At 39.0% G+C, this 18,292-nt stretch overlaps 1 protein-coding gene across 2 annotated transcripts in view; it reads right to left on the reverse strand.

Annotated features, from left to right (window-relative positions):
- Smad4 (SMAD family member 4) overlaps nt 1-18,292 on the reverse strand; it is a 64,556-nt gene that overhangs the window by 13,829 nt on the left and 32,435 nt on the right. For both annotated transcript variants that reach the window (XR_009375201.1, XM_059245969.1), the window contains exons 5-10: nt 13,743-13,955; nt 9,656-9,775; nt 9,447-9,563; nt 8,021-8,071; nt 2,299-2,482; nt 1,241-1,409 (exon numbers count right to left, since the gene is read on the reverse strand). Coding sequence is in view for 1 of the 2 variants with exons in the window: in XM_059245969.1 (XP_059101952.1) it covers nt 1,241-1,409; nt 2,299-2,482; nt 8,021-8,071; nt 9,447-9,563; nt 9,656-9,775; nt 13,743-13,955 (854 nt within the window). In the remaining variant the exon portion in view is untranslated. The remainder of the gene's footprint in view (nt 1-1,240; nt 1,410-2,298; nt 2,483-8,020; nt 8,072-9,446; nt 9,564-9,655; nt 9,776-13,742; nt 13,956-18,292) is intronic.

Below are 18,292 nucleotides of genomic sequence, written 5' to 3' on the forward strand. Positions count from 1 at the left end.
AACAAACCTTGGCTACTTAACAAGTATAAAGCCAGCCTGGGCTACATGAGACACTGCCTCAAAACAAACAGTAATACAAATGACAAAATATGAAAATTCCTTGTAGAAAAGTTACAAAATACAAATAAATTTCTAACGGAGTAGTCTATGAGCAAACTACACAATGATGCAACTGTTGTGAAATTATCCCATGCCAAAGACTGGTAAAACATCACAGCTGTCAAGGTCTGCAAGTACACAGGAATCATCATTTTCTCTGTACGTGGTATGTTTCTAAGCTTCACAAAGAGAGCCAGGTGGTGGTTCCCACGTGTCAAGGCCAGTCAGGGCTACACAGTGAAACACTGTCTCCAAACCACCCCCACACTGGGCATTCTTTGATCTATAAGTGAAATGATATCGTGGGTTTGCCACTACGAAGCACTTCAGAAGGAAGCGGTGAGATTCACTCAGTTCTACCGTGTATGACAGCTGATAGGAAGGTGCTCAGGGGACTGGAAAATCTAAAATTGAAAATATACTTAAGCTCATTGCTCCTATTTTTGTCTTCCCAAAAGAGTATATATAAAAATAAAATTGAAATGTGTTGAATATGTAATAATCAGTAAAAGTTATCTCTGGCTTCTTGACATCTTAATTTGCGATTTTATGAAGGGTTGAGGACAGCTTAGTGCTAGGCACTGAGAGAAAAGATTCCATCCCTTGAAAAACTATTAACTTTAGAACTGTCTTCCATAAAACTCTAAACATCTGCTAAAATAAAGTTCTAGAGCTTGATTTTTATCAATTTCGTGTTGAAGAATCCAAGTTTGGAGGTTTCATTCAATGTTTTTAGGAATCTACGTATCATTCTAATCAGCGTCACAGATCTGAAAACATTAGGACATAAAAGCAACCACAAAGCTAGACAGCTGCTTACAATAATAAACGACTCTCCAGAATGTGTTTTATACTCAAACATATGCATATTTTGCTGTAGTGGTGCTTTTGTTTGTTGAGACGGTATCATTATGCAGCCAAGGCTGATCTAAAACTCACCATGTATACAGCCCAGAATGGCTTTGAACTCACAATCCTCCTGCCTCCTGCTGCTGAATGCTCCCATTGCAAGACTGTCTCACCACCTCTGACCAAACATACCAACATAAGACAGGTTTCCACTCCTCTCACCTCCATTTCCAGGCTTCAAGCAACAAAGAGGGTTTTAAGTCTAAAATACTCAACTATATGTACAACTGACCTTTATATATGCACTTGGGTAGATCTTATGAACAGCGTCGCCAGGTGCTCGTCCAGCTTCTCGGTCTAGGTAGTAACTCTGCACAAAGACTGCATGGTCACTAAGGCACCTGACCCAAACATCACCTTCACCTTTACATTCCAACTGCACACCTTTGCCTATGTGCAACCTTAGGAAGAAAAGACAGAATTACATTTCATCTAAGTTATACTAAGTTTTAGTTCAGGTACACGGCAAGAATAAAAAATCTAATACAGTATCTGCAAGATAGCCATTGTTGGCATCTTTTATATTTCCTTTTTCTATATAACAAATCTCTCTCTCTCTCTCTCTCTCTCTCGTCTCTCTCTCTCTCTCTCTCTCTCTCTGTGTGTGTGTGTATGTATGTGTATATATATATATATACATACATATAAAAACAGATACAGTACTTACTATATTAGAAGCACTTAACATAAATTTCATTTAATGGTCATAACTCAATGAGGTAAATGCTTTAAAAAAGATTTTATCTTTATTTGTGTGTGTGTGTGCGCGTATGTGTGTTAGGGAGAGGTATCCATGAAGCTCAGAAGTCAGCGTCAGATCCCTCTGAGCTAGTTACAGGCAGTTGTGGGTGCTGGGAACTGAACTCCAGTCCTCTGGAAGAATAATAAATGCTTTTAACTGAGCCATCTCTCCAGCCTCATATAATTTCTCTTTTGTATAAGGAAACCAAGGCTTATAAGCTACACTGCCCAAATCAAGAGCCACTAACAACACACAGCTATTTAAAATGCACTTTAAATTCAGCTATTCAATCACATGAACAATATTTTAAATGTCCAAAAGCCACATGTGGCTAATAGTTACTGAATGGGCTAGCACACACAGAAATCATAAAAATACAGCAAACTTGCTGTTTTTTTACAATTTTATATTTAGTAAATACCTACAATTAAAATGGGATGCTTAAAGGCTCAGAATATTTAAGATGACCTTTGCTGCTTTATATTTAAGACTCATAACATAGAAAAATAATAATCTTGAAGAAAAGATAATGGACTATTCAAACATACCTTGCTCTCTCAATAGCTTCTGTCCTGTGGACATTGGAGAGTTGACCCAAGCAAAAGCGATCCCCTCCAGAAGGATCCACGTATCCATCCACAGTTACAATAGGGCAGCTTGAAGGAACCTTAAATGTCTCTCCTACCTGAACATCCATTTCAAAGTAAGCAATGGAACACCAATACTCAGGAGCTACAGAAAATAAATGAAAAGAACACTTATCCATGTAGCAAAGGTATCAGGGAGGGAGGCAGGGAGGTAATTTCACCCATGAAACAAACCTAGACAAAGATGAAGAAATGATGAGTTAGTGAAACACATTAAAAGAACTGGATTAAAATAATGTAATACACTTGAAAATAGTGATTTCGTATCTATTTGCAGCCAGTACTTCCACCTTGACACTCCAAGGACCAAAGCAACCGAGAAATTAAAGAACACAAGAAATCAGACTCTAGCCGGGCAGAGGTGATGGCTTTTAATCCCAGCACTTGGGAGGCAGAGGCAGGTGGATCTCTCTGTAAGTCTGAGGACAGCCTGTCTACTGAGTGAGTTTCAGGACAGCCAGGACTATATAGTGAAACCCTGTCTCAGAAAAAAAGAAAGAAAGAGAGAGAGAGAGAGAGAGAGAGAGAGAGACACAGACAGAGAGAGAGAGAGAGACACAGACAGAGAGAGAGAGAGAGAGAGAAAGAAAGAAAAGAAATAAAGAAATCACTCTAAACTGTTCTATCATGATAGTTCATTTGATTGAACATCTGTTCTGTTTTCTGAATTTCCGTTTTTAAAAGTACACTTACACCAAGACATAGTCTATGATATGTTTTTACAGACCCCTAATTAGGAAAAAGTACCTAAATCAGCCAACACATTCCTGCTTATACTTAACAATTAATTATGCAGTTGTTTTACACAGTTGTTTATGCAGTTGTTTAATTGTCTCTCAAAAATCAAAGGTCATTTGCCCAATGTACATATATCCCATATACAGTAAGGCATATTTTTAGAAGTCATTTTAGAGAACTAGTACATAGTACAACGTATTCATTTGAATAACAATTATTTGAAATGACTAGTAGGGGGTGGGGTGGGGAGGAGAGAATACTTGGTGTGGATTGCAAAGACAGTAAATTATTTGATTTTGTTTGCATTATTAAGGTTCGCATATGTGTAATTTGCTTGGTTTTCCCTTCGTAACTCATTGAACAGATATACACAGAACATGCGGCAAACAAAACCACTGACAGTCCCTCGCAGAGGTAACCTCGGGCAGGTACGGGGCGGGCAAATGAGCAAACGACCATGGAACACAGGTCATGAGCAACACTGCCAAGACACTTAGAGTAGGAGGAGGAGGAGGAGGAGGAGGAGGAGGAGGAGGAGGAGGAGGAGGAGGAGGAGGAGGGGGAGAGGGAGTGGGGGGTGGGGTGGAGGAGAACATTATGGAACAGAAGGCGACTGGAAGACTGCTGCAGCCCAGAAAGCTGAGGGACATTCTGTCTGAAAACTCAAGACCTGAATGAAAGCCCCCCATTTTGGGTAGCTGTTGCCTTGCTTGCCGACCTTGACCAGATGTCCTCCCTATGCTGATTCCCTGATGGTTTCCTCCTTCCTGAAGGCTCACGGAGGTTCTTTGTTTGTGTATCCTGCATATTGGGCGTTAACAGCTTAGATACAAGATTATAAAACATCGATAGCGAACTTCTGCCCTCTGGGGTTCTCCCATTGTGCTGTAAGCCTGTATTTAAGGTTTCCTCCCTCCTTCAATAAACTGCATTCGGCATTCTGCTGGGGCGAATGACCTGCTGTCTCTTGTCTCTATTTTTTAATCCACTGCCCCTCGCTCGCTCGGACATGGTGAATGGGTGGTGGTAGTGCAGGCGCTACTGAAACAACAACAACAAAAATACACCTAAGTGATTGCTTAACCGCCAGTTTTGAAATATTTGTGAATTTTCTTTTGGTTTTTCGAGACAGTTTCTCAGAGATCTGCTGCCTCTGCCTCTTTACGCTGGAATTAAAGGCATGTGCCACCGCCATCCAGCTGTGAAGTTATTTTCTATAGTAAAAATCTTTTTTTTTAGATTTATTTGCATTTCGTGAGTATGTCTGCATGCATGTATGTCTGTCTGCACGTACATATGTTTATCACGTGTGCAGAGCCCAAAGAGGCCAAAACAGAGTGCCAGACTCCCTGGCATTGTAGTTATAGATGCTTAAGCGCTGCTACATGGGTCCTGGGAGTCAAACCAGACTGTCTGGAAGAGCAGCCACTGCTCTCAAGTACTGGACCATCTCTCCAGCCGCCATAAATAAAAATCTTTAATGAAGATATCACATCATGTTATGAACAATAATAACCAGCAAATAAGCAGTAGGTATAGTGACTAAAACTAAAATTGAAACAATTTAAAACTTATCTAATTTTCTGACAGTAATCAAAACTAGTACCACTTACAAGATCTTTGAGTAGATAGTATAAACATGAAAACTCGGTTACAAAGTGAATATAATGCTGGGGGTGGTGTTTCCAAGTACAATGTATTTCCCAGTTTCTACCGAAGACTAAATCTTCATTATAAGCAAGTCAACTCAAAGAAGAAAAACAGTTTTGTAGCCTTCATGTTTAAGAAAAATATACTTTTATCATTATCAAATGAAATGTCTGCCGACCTTGCCAGATGCCAATGCACTAAACCTTTCATTACTGCCCCGTCACAATTCCCCGTTTGCCTAATAATCTAGACTCCACAGGGCAGCGATGCTTGTGGAAGCTGCAGCTCTTACGCAGGTGACACTCACTGGCCTGCTGATAGTCGCAAGAGTTCTAAATGGCTAAGAATGAAGAGGAAGTTGTACTGGGTTACATCATAGACCAGCGATAGAAAATCAAGACCTAAGAAGGTGCAAGAAGGGAGTCTTTATTTGTGAAGACACAGGCCAAAAGGTAATTGACGTGAGAGAGAATCTGACAGTGTTGGGCTACAATCTACTGCACGAAAGCTTTTTCAGTCTCAATAGTCAGAGGAAAGGCTTTATTTTAAAAATATAGAAAGCTAATAGAAAATATCCCTTAAGCCTTTCTGCATGTCTTTGCTATTTTACCTCAAGGACCAAGTAACACATAAACGACAACTCTGCAGCTTCTTGGGGCCAGCACAACAAAAAGCTGGGAGAGCACTTCTGTAATGCCAGCCCAGTTGAAAGGCACCAAGGCTGGGCACAGACCTGGTATCTAAAGGGTTTCTGCTCCTAAGTTAGTGAAGCCAACCCCATGAAGTCCAGGGGCTACTTATCACATTAGCCAAAAAAAAAAAAAAAAAAAATATATTACCTGATTTGGAGGTTTGATTTTATTTTACAATGTAAGAGCTTAGATTGCAAAGGGGGAATGGATTGTAAAGCACAGGTTTTAGAAATATTGTTCAGTTGTAATGGAAAATGTGTCTCTCCAAAGTACTGTCTTTAATTTCTGAAATAAAAATAAAGTAATACAAATCTGGATGGATACCCGTATCCACTGAATTATTCCTTTCTTACTCAGATCTGAATGTAATGCCCTATAAGTCTGTTATGAGCATATGAAAGTACTCCTGAAACACCTGAAGTTGGTGAAGTTCAAATCCATTTGTGTTTGAACACAACCTAAAGACATTGAAGAAAACAATAGTATGACAGAAGAATATCGGCTTCAAGAAGAAAAAAAAAAGGTGTAACTCTGTGAAGAAGAAATAGAGCAACTGACCTTTTTAATATTTAGGTTGGGCAGTGATGGCACATACCTTTGATCCTAGCACTCCACAGTCAGAGGCAGGTGGATCTCTGTGAGTTTGAGGCCAGCCTGATCTAAATAGTAAGTTCCTAGACAGCCAGAGCTAGAGGGGAAAATAATATTTAACTGATGTCTTTTCTATTTGCTCAATAAAGAAAGCAGATGTGTAAGCTGGTTACTGGATTTGAGCATGGCTAGCATTAGGTATCAAGGGCACAGCCATTGGTATACTTAAACAGCATTTAGGAGGGGAGAGTAAGGTGTACGATTCTAGAATTCAAATGTTTCTTGTCTCCTGATAACTAACACCTTTATTTCTTTGTCTTGGGGTTTCTATTGTGCTACACACAACTAGAAACAACCTGGGGAGAAAAGGGTTTATTTCATGCTATAAGTGTCAAGTCACAATCCATCACTGAGGGAAGTCAAGGCGAAACTTAAGTCAGGAACTGAAGCAGAGCCCATAGAGGAACACTGCTAACTGGCTTGCTCCTCTTATAGCACCCAGGACCACCAAACCAAGGGTGGCACTGTCCACAGTGAGCTGGGCCCTTCCATATCAATCATCAAGCAAGACCTGAGTTCTAACCTACTGATGTCAATAGTAGTAAAATTGCAGAACTAATCCTTTCCTGCAACCAGCTGGACCAAAAACTCTTTTAGGATGCATTGATCATTATTAAGCCACTTCTGTATTCTATTGAAAGACAGGTATCAATATCAATACAGGCTGCTACAGATACATGTTCATGTAATCAATACTATTCTCTAAACACCAGGGGCAACTCAGCCTCATCATCAATTCTATTGTGAGAAGTATGAAGCAAATTTATCAAGAGGCGAAAGGCAATCGCTGAACCTAAATCAAGTCCAGATAATAGTTAACCACCATATCTATTCCCACTGTACATTCTGTTCAGTATAACATCCATCCTTCCTTCCTTCTTTTTTTTCCTCAAGACAGGATTTCTCTGTGTAGTCCTGGAGCTCACTCAGTAGACCAAGCCGGCCTCGAACTCTGCCTGCCTCTGCCTCCTAAGTGCTGGGATTAAAGGTGTGTGCCACCAACACCCAGCTAAGCCTTTCTTTAGAACAAGGCCATCCTTATTCCTGCAGACCATCTCTACTAAGCTACACAAAACACTAAAGGAATTTAAATCAGCACTGACTCTCAAGAATGCTGACTCAGTCAGCAAAAGTTCTTATTCTTGCAACTCTTCATTTCCCCCTTACAATATATTTATCCAAACATAAATTAAGATCTTGGTACAATGTTTCCAAATATGAAATGTATTGCAGCAAGACATTCATTAAGAATTACATCTACACTAATGAGCATCTTAAGACTGGTGCTTCACTCTGGTGTCAATAAAGTCTTTTTGTCTCTTGATCTAGGAATTATGTTACTCTCTAAACTAAAATATGAGAAGAGCTGTAAGCACAAAGATTGTCTATTCAATTACTTTTAAGCAGGTAGAAAAAAACTTGAAATCAGCGTACATAACAAAACCCCACTTACACAACTCTCTAGAACTCTAAGTTATCCTTCCACTTATAGTTAAGGGTGACTATAGCTATATTTTTTAACTCTCTATTGAAAAACAGAGTTGTCCTATGTCCACAAACGGTGGACATAGAAGAAGTCTTTGGCTTTTTTAGCGACAGGTTTGAAGCTGTTCTACCTAAGCTTAGCTTCATTCTGCTGCATATTTATGTGTTCAATGCTAAAAACCGGCAATTCTGTACTTAGATGCTGATTTTAAAACAGTTTTTACTTTTCTTCCAGTTAAAAATGAATTAAATATAGTCTATGTGTGACTATCAGCTACCCTGAAACTGTCATAATGAATACTGCATTGTCTACGTTAGTTAGCCTGTAATATAATCCACGGGCATACATGTATCATTTATCTTAATAAAACTCTATACACAGGGAATCAATATTGGAATATACTTACCAGGATGATTGGAAATAGGAGGCTGGAATGCAAGCTCATTGTGAACTGGCCCTAAAGAAAATATAATAAAAATCCCATTTTACTTATTAAAAGTTTTCCAGCACCAAAACTTTTAATAAACTTAAAATATAAATATCATAAGCCTTAAGACTTGTTTAGATCAAGTTTATGCCATGTCCAAGAATTTAAAAGCTTATTTCCTGAATTTTTTGTGATACGAATAGCTAACTTTTAAGTGTTATCTGACAAATGCTATTTCAGTTTATAAAGTTATACATGCAATACTTAATGCAAATTATAAATTAATTATTCATGTAACATATTAGTATAATTTATAATGCAATGTATAATGACTTAAATTGCCAATCTTTTCTAAAAATAAGTGCTTATATTTATTAAATTAGGGACATTTATATAATGGACCAATAACTCATAATTGAAAGCTTATTTGTTAACACATTGTGCTAAAACCCTCACAGAATTACCACATTCACTTTTTACAATGTTGTTACAGGCAGATAAAATTACAACCCTTGAGGCTTAGTAAGTTTAAATAAGTGACCAGTGATCATAGAGCAAACCCAATACCCTACACACTGGTCCAGGTAGCTATTAGAAATCACATTCTCTGAACACCTGGAAAGATAGTAAGGTAACTGATGCATAACAATATGCATATAGCAAGGCCCTCCCCCATATATACCTATCACACACACAAACACACACACACCCATTAAATGACTGGAAGGAAATACTACTAGGAGTGAGTATGTCTGGGTTACTAAAGATTTTAAGTAGTTTTATTATTTATGTCTTTTGTATTTTTCCAGTATCTTTGGTACTATTAATCTTAAAATGAAAGGAAAAGGGATTTTGTATTTATGGAAAATATGTATTTCTGATTTTTTTCTTCATCCCTATACTCATGATTTTAAAATCAAATGAACAATGTTCCTATTCTATCTGAAACTGGACTGTCTGTAGGGTACCCTTCCCAATCACACCTATATGGAGTATTAATAGATTTAACACCTAAGTATAGTATCTATTGCATTGATTCTATGGTGAGGGAAACCTTGAGATCATAGTACTCAAGGGCTTCAGTCGACTGTGGGTGGATAACACACAAAACCTAAAAACACATATAAAGCAAACAAAGGAATGGAAATCAATGTGGTGTTGATGAACCATCAGCAACAGAGAAATGAATGTACTTAGTGAACATCAGTGCAGAACAAAGGTATGATAACTATTGAAAGGAACTGTTTACAAAAAAAAAATACTGAAAAGTAAAAAGCACTAATTATTTACTGAAATTAAATTGTAAGATGAATAAAAGATGCAAAATCATTTATTATGAAAACAGAAATCAAAGTCCTGGCTAGAAAAGAAAAAGGCCCTGCTTACAATGAAAACGAGAGCTTACAGTAATGTCCAGGATGGGGCGGCATAGGCGGGTGGTGCTGAAGATGGCCGTTTTGGTGGTGAGGCAAATTAGGTGTGTATGGTGCAGTCCTACTTCCAGTCCAGGTGGTAGTGCTGTCTAAAAATTAAGGCCCATATACATTAATTTGCTTTTATAAAGGCTGCCTGGTTTTTCTCAACTACTTAAGATTTTAAAAAGCGTGTACATACTATGATGGTAAGTAGCTGGCTGACCAGTAAATCCATTCTGCTGCTGTCCTGGCTGAGGCCCTGAAGCTATCTGCAACAGTCCTTCACTATGGCTGCCTGCCAGAATACTGGCCGGCTGACCTAGAGAAACAAGAAGACATTAACACGGCACATGTATAGATGCAATTTTATGCTTTTATACAAAAATGATGGTCTAATTATGTCTGGTAATCCACAATTATAAAGGTGGGCCAAAAGTGGAACTCACCCATTGCCTATCAAATAAAAAAGCTAAAAGCATTTATAAAGGAAATTATCCAAAATGTCCTTTCTTAAGAAATGTTTTCCAGGAGCTGGAGAGTAGCTCAGTGGTTAAAGAGCACTGGCTGCTGTTCCAGAGGACCCGGGTTTGATTCCCATCACCCACATGGCAGCTCACAACCATCTATACTCCAGTTTCAGGGAATCTGATGCCCTCACACAGGCATACATACATACATACAGGTAAAACACCAATGCACATGAAATGAAATAAAATAAAATAAAATAAAAAAAAGTTTCCTAACATTAGTGGCCTATTTCTTCCCAGACCTCTTCAAATGCTAAGAAACACTCTACAGGTCTAGGTTTCACAACAGCTTTAGAAGCACCAGTTTGACCCCCAGGCACTTCACCCCGACCACTCTGGACCAACAGAATGTTAATTAGCAGGGCACTGGTGTTGGTGACGCAGGACAATGGCGGTTAACAACAACAACAAACACAGGAGGCAAGGGTTGTCAATGGAAGAGGATGGCGAGGGTGAGAGAGTTCATGTGAAACAGAACCACCTTCACTGCCAACCAAACCAGCATTTGGTAAAACAAGAAACTGTTATCAGTTTTGAAACCTTTCATGTCCTTTTTAAAAAATCAAAATCATGTCAAGAATGTCACTGTATGTCCAGATTTGCATTAAATCAGTTCAGTTGCTCCCTCTGTAATATGCCAAGAAAATGGTTTCATTTGGCTCCTATCCTGCTCAATATATATCCCATTATGTTTTATTATCTGCCATTTATAGGTTTTATTTTGTAAGTGGAAAAAGGCTATTTCTTAAAGCAAGCATGAGGTCATGTTTATCCCATTTGCTGTTTTTCTTTTCTCATAAATGGAGTGCAATCAGATGAAGAAACTAAAAGTCACCACAATCTAAATAACAAGAGAAGGAATTGCAGGCACAGTGGTATGGCTACAATCCGAACAGGAGGAAGCCTAAGCAAGAGGAACTCAAGGCCAGCTGGGCTATAAGACTCTTGTCTCAACAAAAACAAAAACAAAGAACATTTCTCCTCCCTACATAACACAATTCCTTAAAACCACCACAGACTCAAGTGTCCGAGATGTTAACAATGTAAAACCAGTTCATGTAAAATAGCCTTCCCATTCCTCTATTTTAATCTAATTTGTTTTCTTTCCTTTAACTCTATCAATATATCTTTTTAGAAATAAGGAAAAATTTCACAAGTTCTAAAATCTACAGTATTTATATTTCAATTATAAAAATGTACTTTAAAAAGTATTAAGACAGAATTGGATATATTTCATTCACATCTTTTTCTGGCCTTCAAGCACACTCTTCCTGCAGGGAGGGGAGGAAAAAGTCAAAATGAAGTCACTTTGGAAATCACTGAACAAAGCTCACTCTCCAGAGAATGTAAAACTGAAATGCGTGCCTGGGCCCAGCAGTAATCTACATCTAAGTGGAGTATCTATTTTATTTTCCATTTCCATCATTTCTGTCAACCGTACTCCAAAGGAGCAAATAAAAAGACGGGAAGCCAGAGATGGAAGCTGGGTGTCATGCTGCACACATGCAATCCCAGCATTTCAGAGGCTCAAACAAGGAAATCAGGGCCAAAGCCAGCCTGGCTTATGGAGTGAAATCTTGTCTCAACCCCACCCCCAAAAGCTGTATACATACACATCTCTGTCAAATGTGCACAATTTATCTGTGCTAAGATTATGACCACTGAAAAAGACCGCTTGCAAGTGGTAAAATGGACTGAGAAATTCTGAAAACAATTACTGGGGCCAGGCACACAGTTCAGTGGTAAAGTGCTTGCCTGTCATGGGTGACACACTGGCTTGGATACCCAGCACTAGAGGAAGGGTCAGGGGTGGAAGCAAAAAAAATTTCAGACATAAATCTCCTCTTTATCCCAAATTTCAATGCTGAGTTTAAACTGATACTAACAGATACTACATTGTTAGGTAGTAACAAATATCAATCTATATCAGTCAACAATCTCTTGACAATATAGGTTTAAAAACAATGCTCCTTAGTAATCAAATGAATTAACAATATTCACATGCTCTGTAACATTTAAATTTAAAAATAATAATAATAATTAGGGGCTAGGAAGATGTCTCAGTGGGTAATGCACTTGCCCTGCAAACATGCAGAGCTCAGTTCTATCCCCTGAACCCACATAAAGCTGGACAGACACAACAGTGTGACCCTGTAACTCCTCCTATGAGATGGAGGTAGACAAGAGCCCGAGCCCACCAGCCAGCTAGCCCGGCATACGGCATACACAGCTGCAAGCAATCCGACTGACCAACAAGCTGGACAGAAAGGACCAACACCAGCGGCTGTCCTGACTTCTTCATTATACCACAGCACACACCCCGTCTCACACACACACACACACACACACACACACACACACAAACACTCCTTTTTGTTTTTTGTTGTTTTTTTTTTTTTTAATTAAACAAAGAAATTACTCTACTTTGCAAAGCAGGACGTTGTTCAACTTTTGAACAACACAATACAAACAAAACCCGATCACACTATCTTTATTAGGCTCCCAGAAAAGCTGAGCCTGGGCTGGGGATGTAGCTCAGTGGTCCAGGGTTCACCTGACACAGGAGAGATCCTAGTTTCCATTGATATGATCAAGAAACAGAGACAGGAAAAGAAGGAAGAAAACAGAACAGAACACAGACTGAGAACCGCCTATGACATGGTAGAAAAGTCTTTACCACAAGAATCCTTTTCAAAGATGTGTTAGCTTTATATTGGTTAAACTGGTTAAAATACTTGATGCCTACCTGGGGCAAGAATATTTAAAGTCATTAATATTTTAAATAAATATTAATATTTATTTATAATAAATAAATATTAAAATAAATATTAAAAGTCTGTTTAAAAGCCCTTTTTCCTAGTAGTCACAACAGGAGATTGAGAAGACTACTATAAAGTTACCCTCTCAGACAAAATAATGGGACTAAAAGAAAGGTTTCACAGGGCGGCGATGGCACACAGCTTTAATCCCAGCACTCAGGAGGCAGAGCCAGGCGGATCTCTGTGAGTTCAAGGCCAGCCTGGTCTACAGAGTGAGATCCAGGACAGGCACCAAAACTACACAGAGAAACCCTGTCTCAAAAAACCAAAAATAAAAAAAAGGAAGGTTTCAATTGCACAAACTTTTAAAAACATCTTGGTTCAAGGCTGTGTGCTGGGCCAGTGAGATGGCTTACTCAATAGGGAAAGTGACCTGAGTTTGATACCTAGAACCCATGTAAAGATGGAAGGAGAGAAAAGACTCCACAAAGCTGTCCTCTGACCTCAACAAACATACCACGCCCACATGTGCACACACACATATACGCACACATACAATTACACAATTACACACTCACACATATGATAATTAAAAAAATTACTTGTTAACTACTTAAATATTTCTTTAAAATCTATCTGAAAAATACAGGAATCTTCTTACTTATGCATGTAATAGTAAATAACATACTTCAATTTAAGACTATAATCAGAGTCATAACATTTGACTGCCTATCAACATTAGAAACTTTAAAGAAATTACAAACACCATTTTCTCCAGAATGAACTCAAACACCAATTTAACATCTTTTTTCCTACGGGCTGAGTGGTATGGCTCAGAAGTGAGAGTTCACCTAGTATGCACCTGGCCCCGATAGCATACCCAGCACCAGAAAGACCACAGCAGCTTAAATTTTTACTTATTTGAGGTTTCTCCAAGTGACTACACATAAATATTCAATAGTTAGGAAAACTTACGACTACATTGGACTGCATAACTCACTTGTGGAAGCCACAGGAATGTTGGGGAAGTTGGTGGTACTGGTAGCATTTGACTCAGATGGGGCTAACAGAGCTGGGGCGCTGTATGTCTCCGTTGATGCACGATTACTTGGTGGATGTTGGATGGTTTGAATTGAGTGTCCTTCAGTGGGTAAGGATGGCTGCCCCTCAAAGTCATGAACATATTCATCCTTCACTAACATACTTGGTGGAGCTATGTATTTAAAGAAAAAAAAAACACATTTATATTTTTATACTCTTCCATTTCCATAAAAACTATATACAAATAATATGACAGCATCTAAAATCAACAATAAATAATTTAAATTCAGAAATTTTTCATATAGAAAAACATACATTTTATTAGCTATAGCTACTTGAGAGTTTTTTAATCAATTTGACTCACTGAAACTTGAAGAGATATTCTTCAGTTTCTGACAAACCCAGAAGTACATAATCATCTACACAGTTAAAAACCAAATGCCTAGCAAAATGTTCACTCAGTTGTGAAGACCACTTACTCAAGGCAAACTGAGAATGGATACTTAGCTCTGCCTTTCTGAACTTCACAATGTAGAGATAGAAGTGGGATCTGAAAGGTACTCAGTGCCAAGACCTGGAATTATTTAACTTATTATTTGAAATTGCTGTCCTGAAATGTCCCTTTAAAAAGTCAAATTGAACCCAAATGTAGGGTGTTTGTCTATAATTCAGCATTCAGGAGGCAGGCCAGGAAGATCACAAGTCATCAAAATGAAATTTTCTTTTTGGAATCCCAATCTACATACAAACGTTTGATGAGAACACTCAATAATTGAAATCTTTCACAGTATAAGGAGCAAATATAGAGTCTAGGTCATGTAAAGTAGTATCTTTAATAAACTTAAGGTCGATTTGCTCTGCTCTATTTTTTTAAATGAAATTGAACTGTATTCCTGCCAGTTCTCTGTTTAGAACCTTCTCATGTAGTCTTGACCCACTATTTTGGGTTGTGCTGTCCATTTTTAATAAACTCATCCTCTACTTTTATGAATTAATACTTTCAGGTAACTACTCTAAAGTTTTACAATCACCTGAATCTAGTATTACGCATCTTCTTAAAGCTAACAAGTAAAGGTCACAAAGACATTTTCTTCAACTGAAAAGTTAGTGTGCCACTTTCCTTATCCAGTTTTTTACTAAATTGTGACTTCTAACAGTAGAAATTGTTGTTAACTGATTGTACTATTTACTGTGGCTGCCCCTTAAGCAACAACTGTCCTAATCAGAGACTGCAACTGTCCTGCTACCAGCAGCAGTTCGGCTGCGAGGGCCACAGGGGATTCTGTTCCCGCAGGCACTGTCTCTTTCAACGCTACTAAGGGAAACTTTATCTAGATCTCTATCCCTCTAAAGAACTCACAATTCAAAGGCTGAAGAGGAATTCTGCTCTCTCAGAGAGCTGAATAGCAAGTAGCTAACCTTCTCCCTTTGCTGGTGTCTTCCAAATAACCCAGCGTCCTTCTCTCAGTCCCCACTTAAAAACCCTTGCTACACCTGGTTCCTCCCTACCACTTCCTGTCAGCTACTTGCTGACTCAGCCTCCTGCTCACAGGTTAATTTTATTTAATCAAACACATCTTTGAACTGTTAACAAAATCAGTAAGGAAAATGCAGCACACTTTAAAATAATATTGCACAAGAAATATTATTCCATATTTGTTCAAGCTTCTGTATACAGCCTCTTTTTTGACTTTTGAAACATGAAAACGTCGATATTTGTAAAACTCGTATGTTCCAGTAGGGAGTGGAGAGATGGCTCAGTAGTTAAGAGAGCAGCTTGCTTTACCTAGTTTGGGTCCAGTACCCCATGTCAAAAGGCTCATAACCTTCTATTACTCCATCTCCAGGGGACCCAATACACTTTTGACCTCAAGAGTACCAGCACACAAGTGCACAAACCCACACAGAGACAAAAATATATACACAATGAAAAAATAAAGTAACTTCTATGGGAACCAATATAATAATAAAAAGATGCTTAACACATTATCATGCTTGCAAGATATAACTAGTGTAATAGTGGCACAAATGTTTTGAGAGTAACTAACCATTTTTTAATTGGATTTAAGGTCCACTCCATGAAATGGAATCCATATCTGACATTGTTAAGGTGGCCAAAAACCTGAGACTATAGCTCATAGGTTCTAGAGGAAAACTCAGTACCATTATTCTGCTGAAAGAACAAAGTAACAAAATACTCCTAATGGCATACTAATGGCATACTCACAGATCAGTACATCACTCAGCCCTTATCAGAGAAGCTTCCCTTGCAGCAGGTGGGACTTAACAGAGACTCACAACTGGACAATGTGCAGAGGGTGAGAGACCCTGGAGCACCCAAATGAGCTATCTAAATGAGCATCCTAAATGAGCTGTCGTCATCAAACCCTTCCCCTCAATGCTTGAGGAACTGAAGTGGAGGCTGAAAGATTTTAAGAGCGAGAGGTGGTAGATAACTCTAAGGAAAGTGTCTTCCAGACACAACAGGACAACATACATAATAACTCAGAGACTGGCAATGCACACAAGATCTGCACGAGTTCAAACCACACAAAAACCCCAGCACAGAGGGGGAGCAGACACAAAATTCTCCAATGGAGTATCTCTGAGTATATCAACCACACTCCAGGGCAGGCCCCATGCCCACGAGCATCTGGCCAACACAAAACTGATTCCATATTTTTGTGTGTGTTTTTCGTTTTGTTATCCTTTGCCTTGATGGTTGTTTATTTAGACCTTTTTTTGTTTTATGGAAGGGGACAACAGAACATGCACAAATATGAGGTAGTAGGTGGGTAGGATGGAGGAGGAGTTACAGAAGGAATATGAACAAAATATACTGTATGTAAAAAAGAATGTTAAATAAAAAAGTTGATCCTAAATACTAATGTTGGACAAATTATAATAATAAAATAAAAACCTGTTCATAGCATAAGCTGGGTATGGATAGCTAAGCTTTTTTAGTTTTTTTTTTTTTAATTATACTTAACAAAATTCTAGATTTTTCTTCATAAAGATCTTGGTATATCTATTTAATTCTTTATTGAATTTAATAGACCTTTTAACTAATGGCATCTCTATGGAATTTAATGGACATTTAGGGTTCTGTTGTTGAAGTGACTGAGATCTTTTTACCTGCTGGCATTACCAATACAAAGGAAACAGCTGCATGGGCGACTGTGACATCCAGAAGAATCAACTGCTGTCTGCTTTAAATAGTTAGCCTCCTAAAGTTTCTTCCCTTCATGTCCACTCACCTTTGCTCAATAGAAGTTTGGAATTTGAATTTTTCAGCTTCCCAAGGCCCCGCCTCTTTGCAATAGGCTTTCTCTGTTTGTCTGCTGCATGTGGGCTCCTCACCCCAGTAAACACCGTTCCCTGCCGAGTCTGTCTGCTGATGTCTGCAGTGTTGAGAGACTTTCCCCTGCCATCTGCTGCACTTGATTTGTCCTACCCTAATTCTTTAGCTGGCAGAGAAAAAGGACCTCATCAAGACACCCAGACTGTCCTTTGGGGGACCTTGTCTTGGGATTTCTTCTGAGGACAACAACTCTCCAGGAAAAGGATGTAAGGAGTTCCCAGTGGTTAGTCCAGCTCTATCCCCTTCACTGGGTGGGCGCACATCACTGAGGACCTCTTCATAGGCAAACTTTGAGTTCTCATGTTCAACACTCTTGGAGACAACACTGCAGTCAGACTAACAGGAGACAATGCACTTCAAATCACACACCTCAGGAGTCTCCCGTGATCACCATGCTAAAGATACCAAGTCAGTCTATGCGCACACACTCAGTCACCCAGTCTAATGTGGTCAACCAACGACTCTCCTCAATTGCCCACAGGCTTGACTCACTTAAAGCAACGGTGCAATCCTTGTGGTAAGATATAAGCAAGCAGAGCCATTGTCTTCATGTTAACCACTGGGTTAGCTGAACTTAAGAGCCAACTTCCCAAGGGACTCCTCATCCAAAATATCAGAACTATGACAGGAGGATTAATCAACCTGTCTCGGATGTTGCCTGTCAAATATGAGCATATAAGGGTCATCACAGGACCTGCAACATCAACACTAGATGCTGCAGAGACTCATTTCCAAAAGCATAAAGATCCACATCCAAGACCTATTTTGAGTACATTAGAACAGCATGAGGTTATGCACTACAATAGTCCTGTTTTTTCTATTCCCAGCTATGCAGAGGCTACAGAGGCTGAATAGGAAATTCCATGCCCTCATTGGGTAACAGGAGACCATTTTCCCCAAAATGATACTAATCCAGGGCTTTTTCAGTGGCTTCTTCTAAGCCACTTGAGTAGGAACCACAGGGCTTTCCATGAGTTGGTGAGTGCCATTCCAGAGGTGAACAGGAGCTCCAGCAGTCTTCAAGAGGCACTGGATGAACCCAATCAAAGGCTGGCAAAGGGTCCTCAGCAGAGGCTGCCATAATGTTTATAACCAGAAGAATTCATTGTTTCTGAAACAGTCCTGCTCCAGTCAAGACACTCAGTTCA

The sequence above is a fragment of the Peromyscus eremicus genome, chromosome 19, assembly GCF_949786415.1.
Source record: "Peromyscus eremicus chromosome 19, PerEre_H2_v1, whole genome shotgun sequence".
In the NCBI taxonomy this organism is placed as follows: Eukaryota; Metazoa; Chordata; class Mammalia; order Rodentia; family Cricetidae; genus Peromyscus; species Peromyscus eremicus.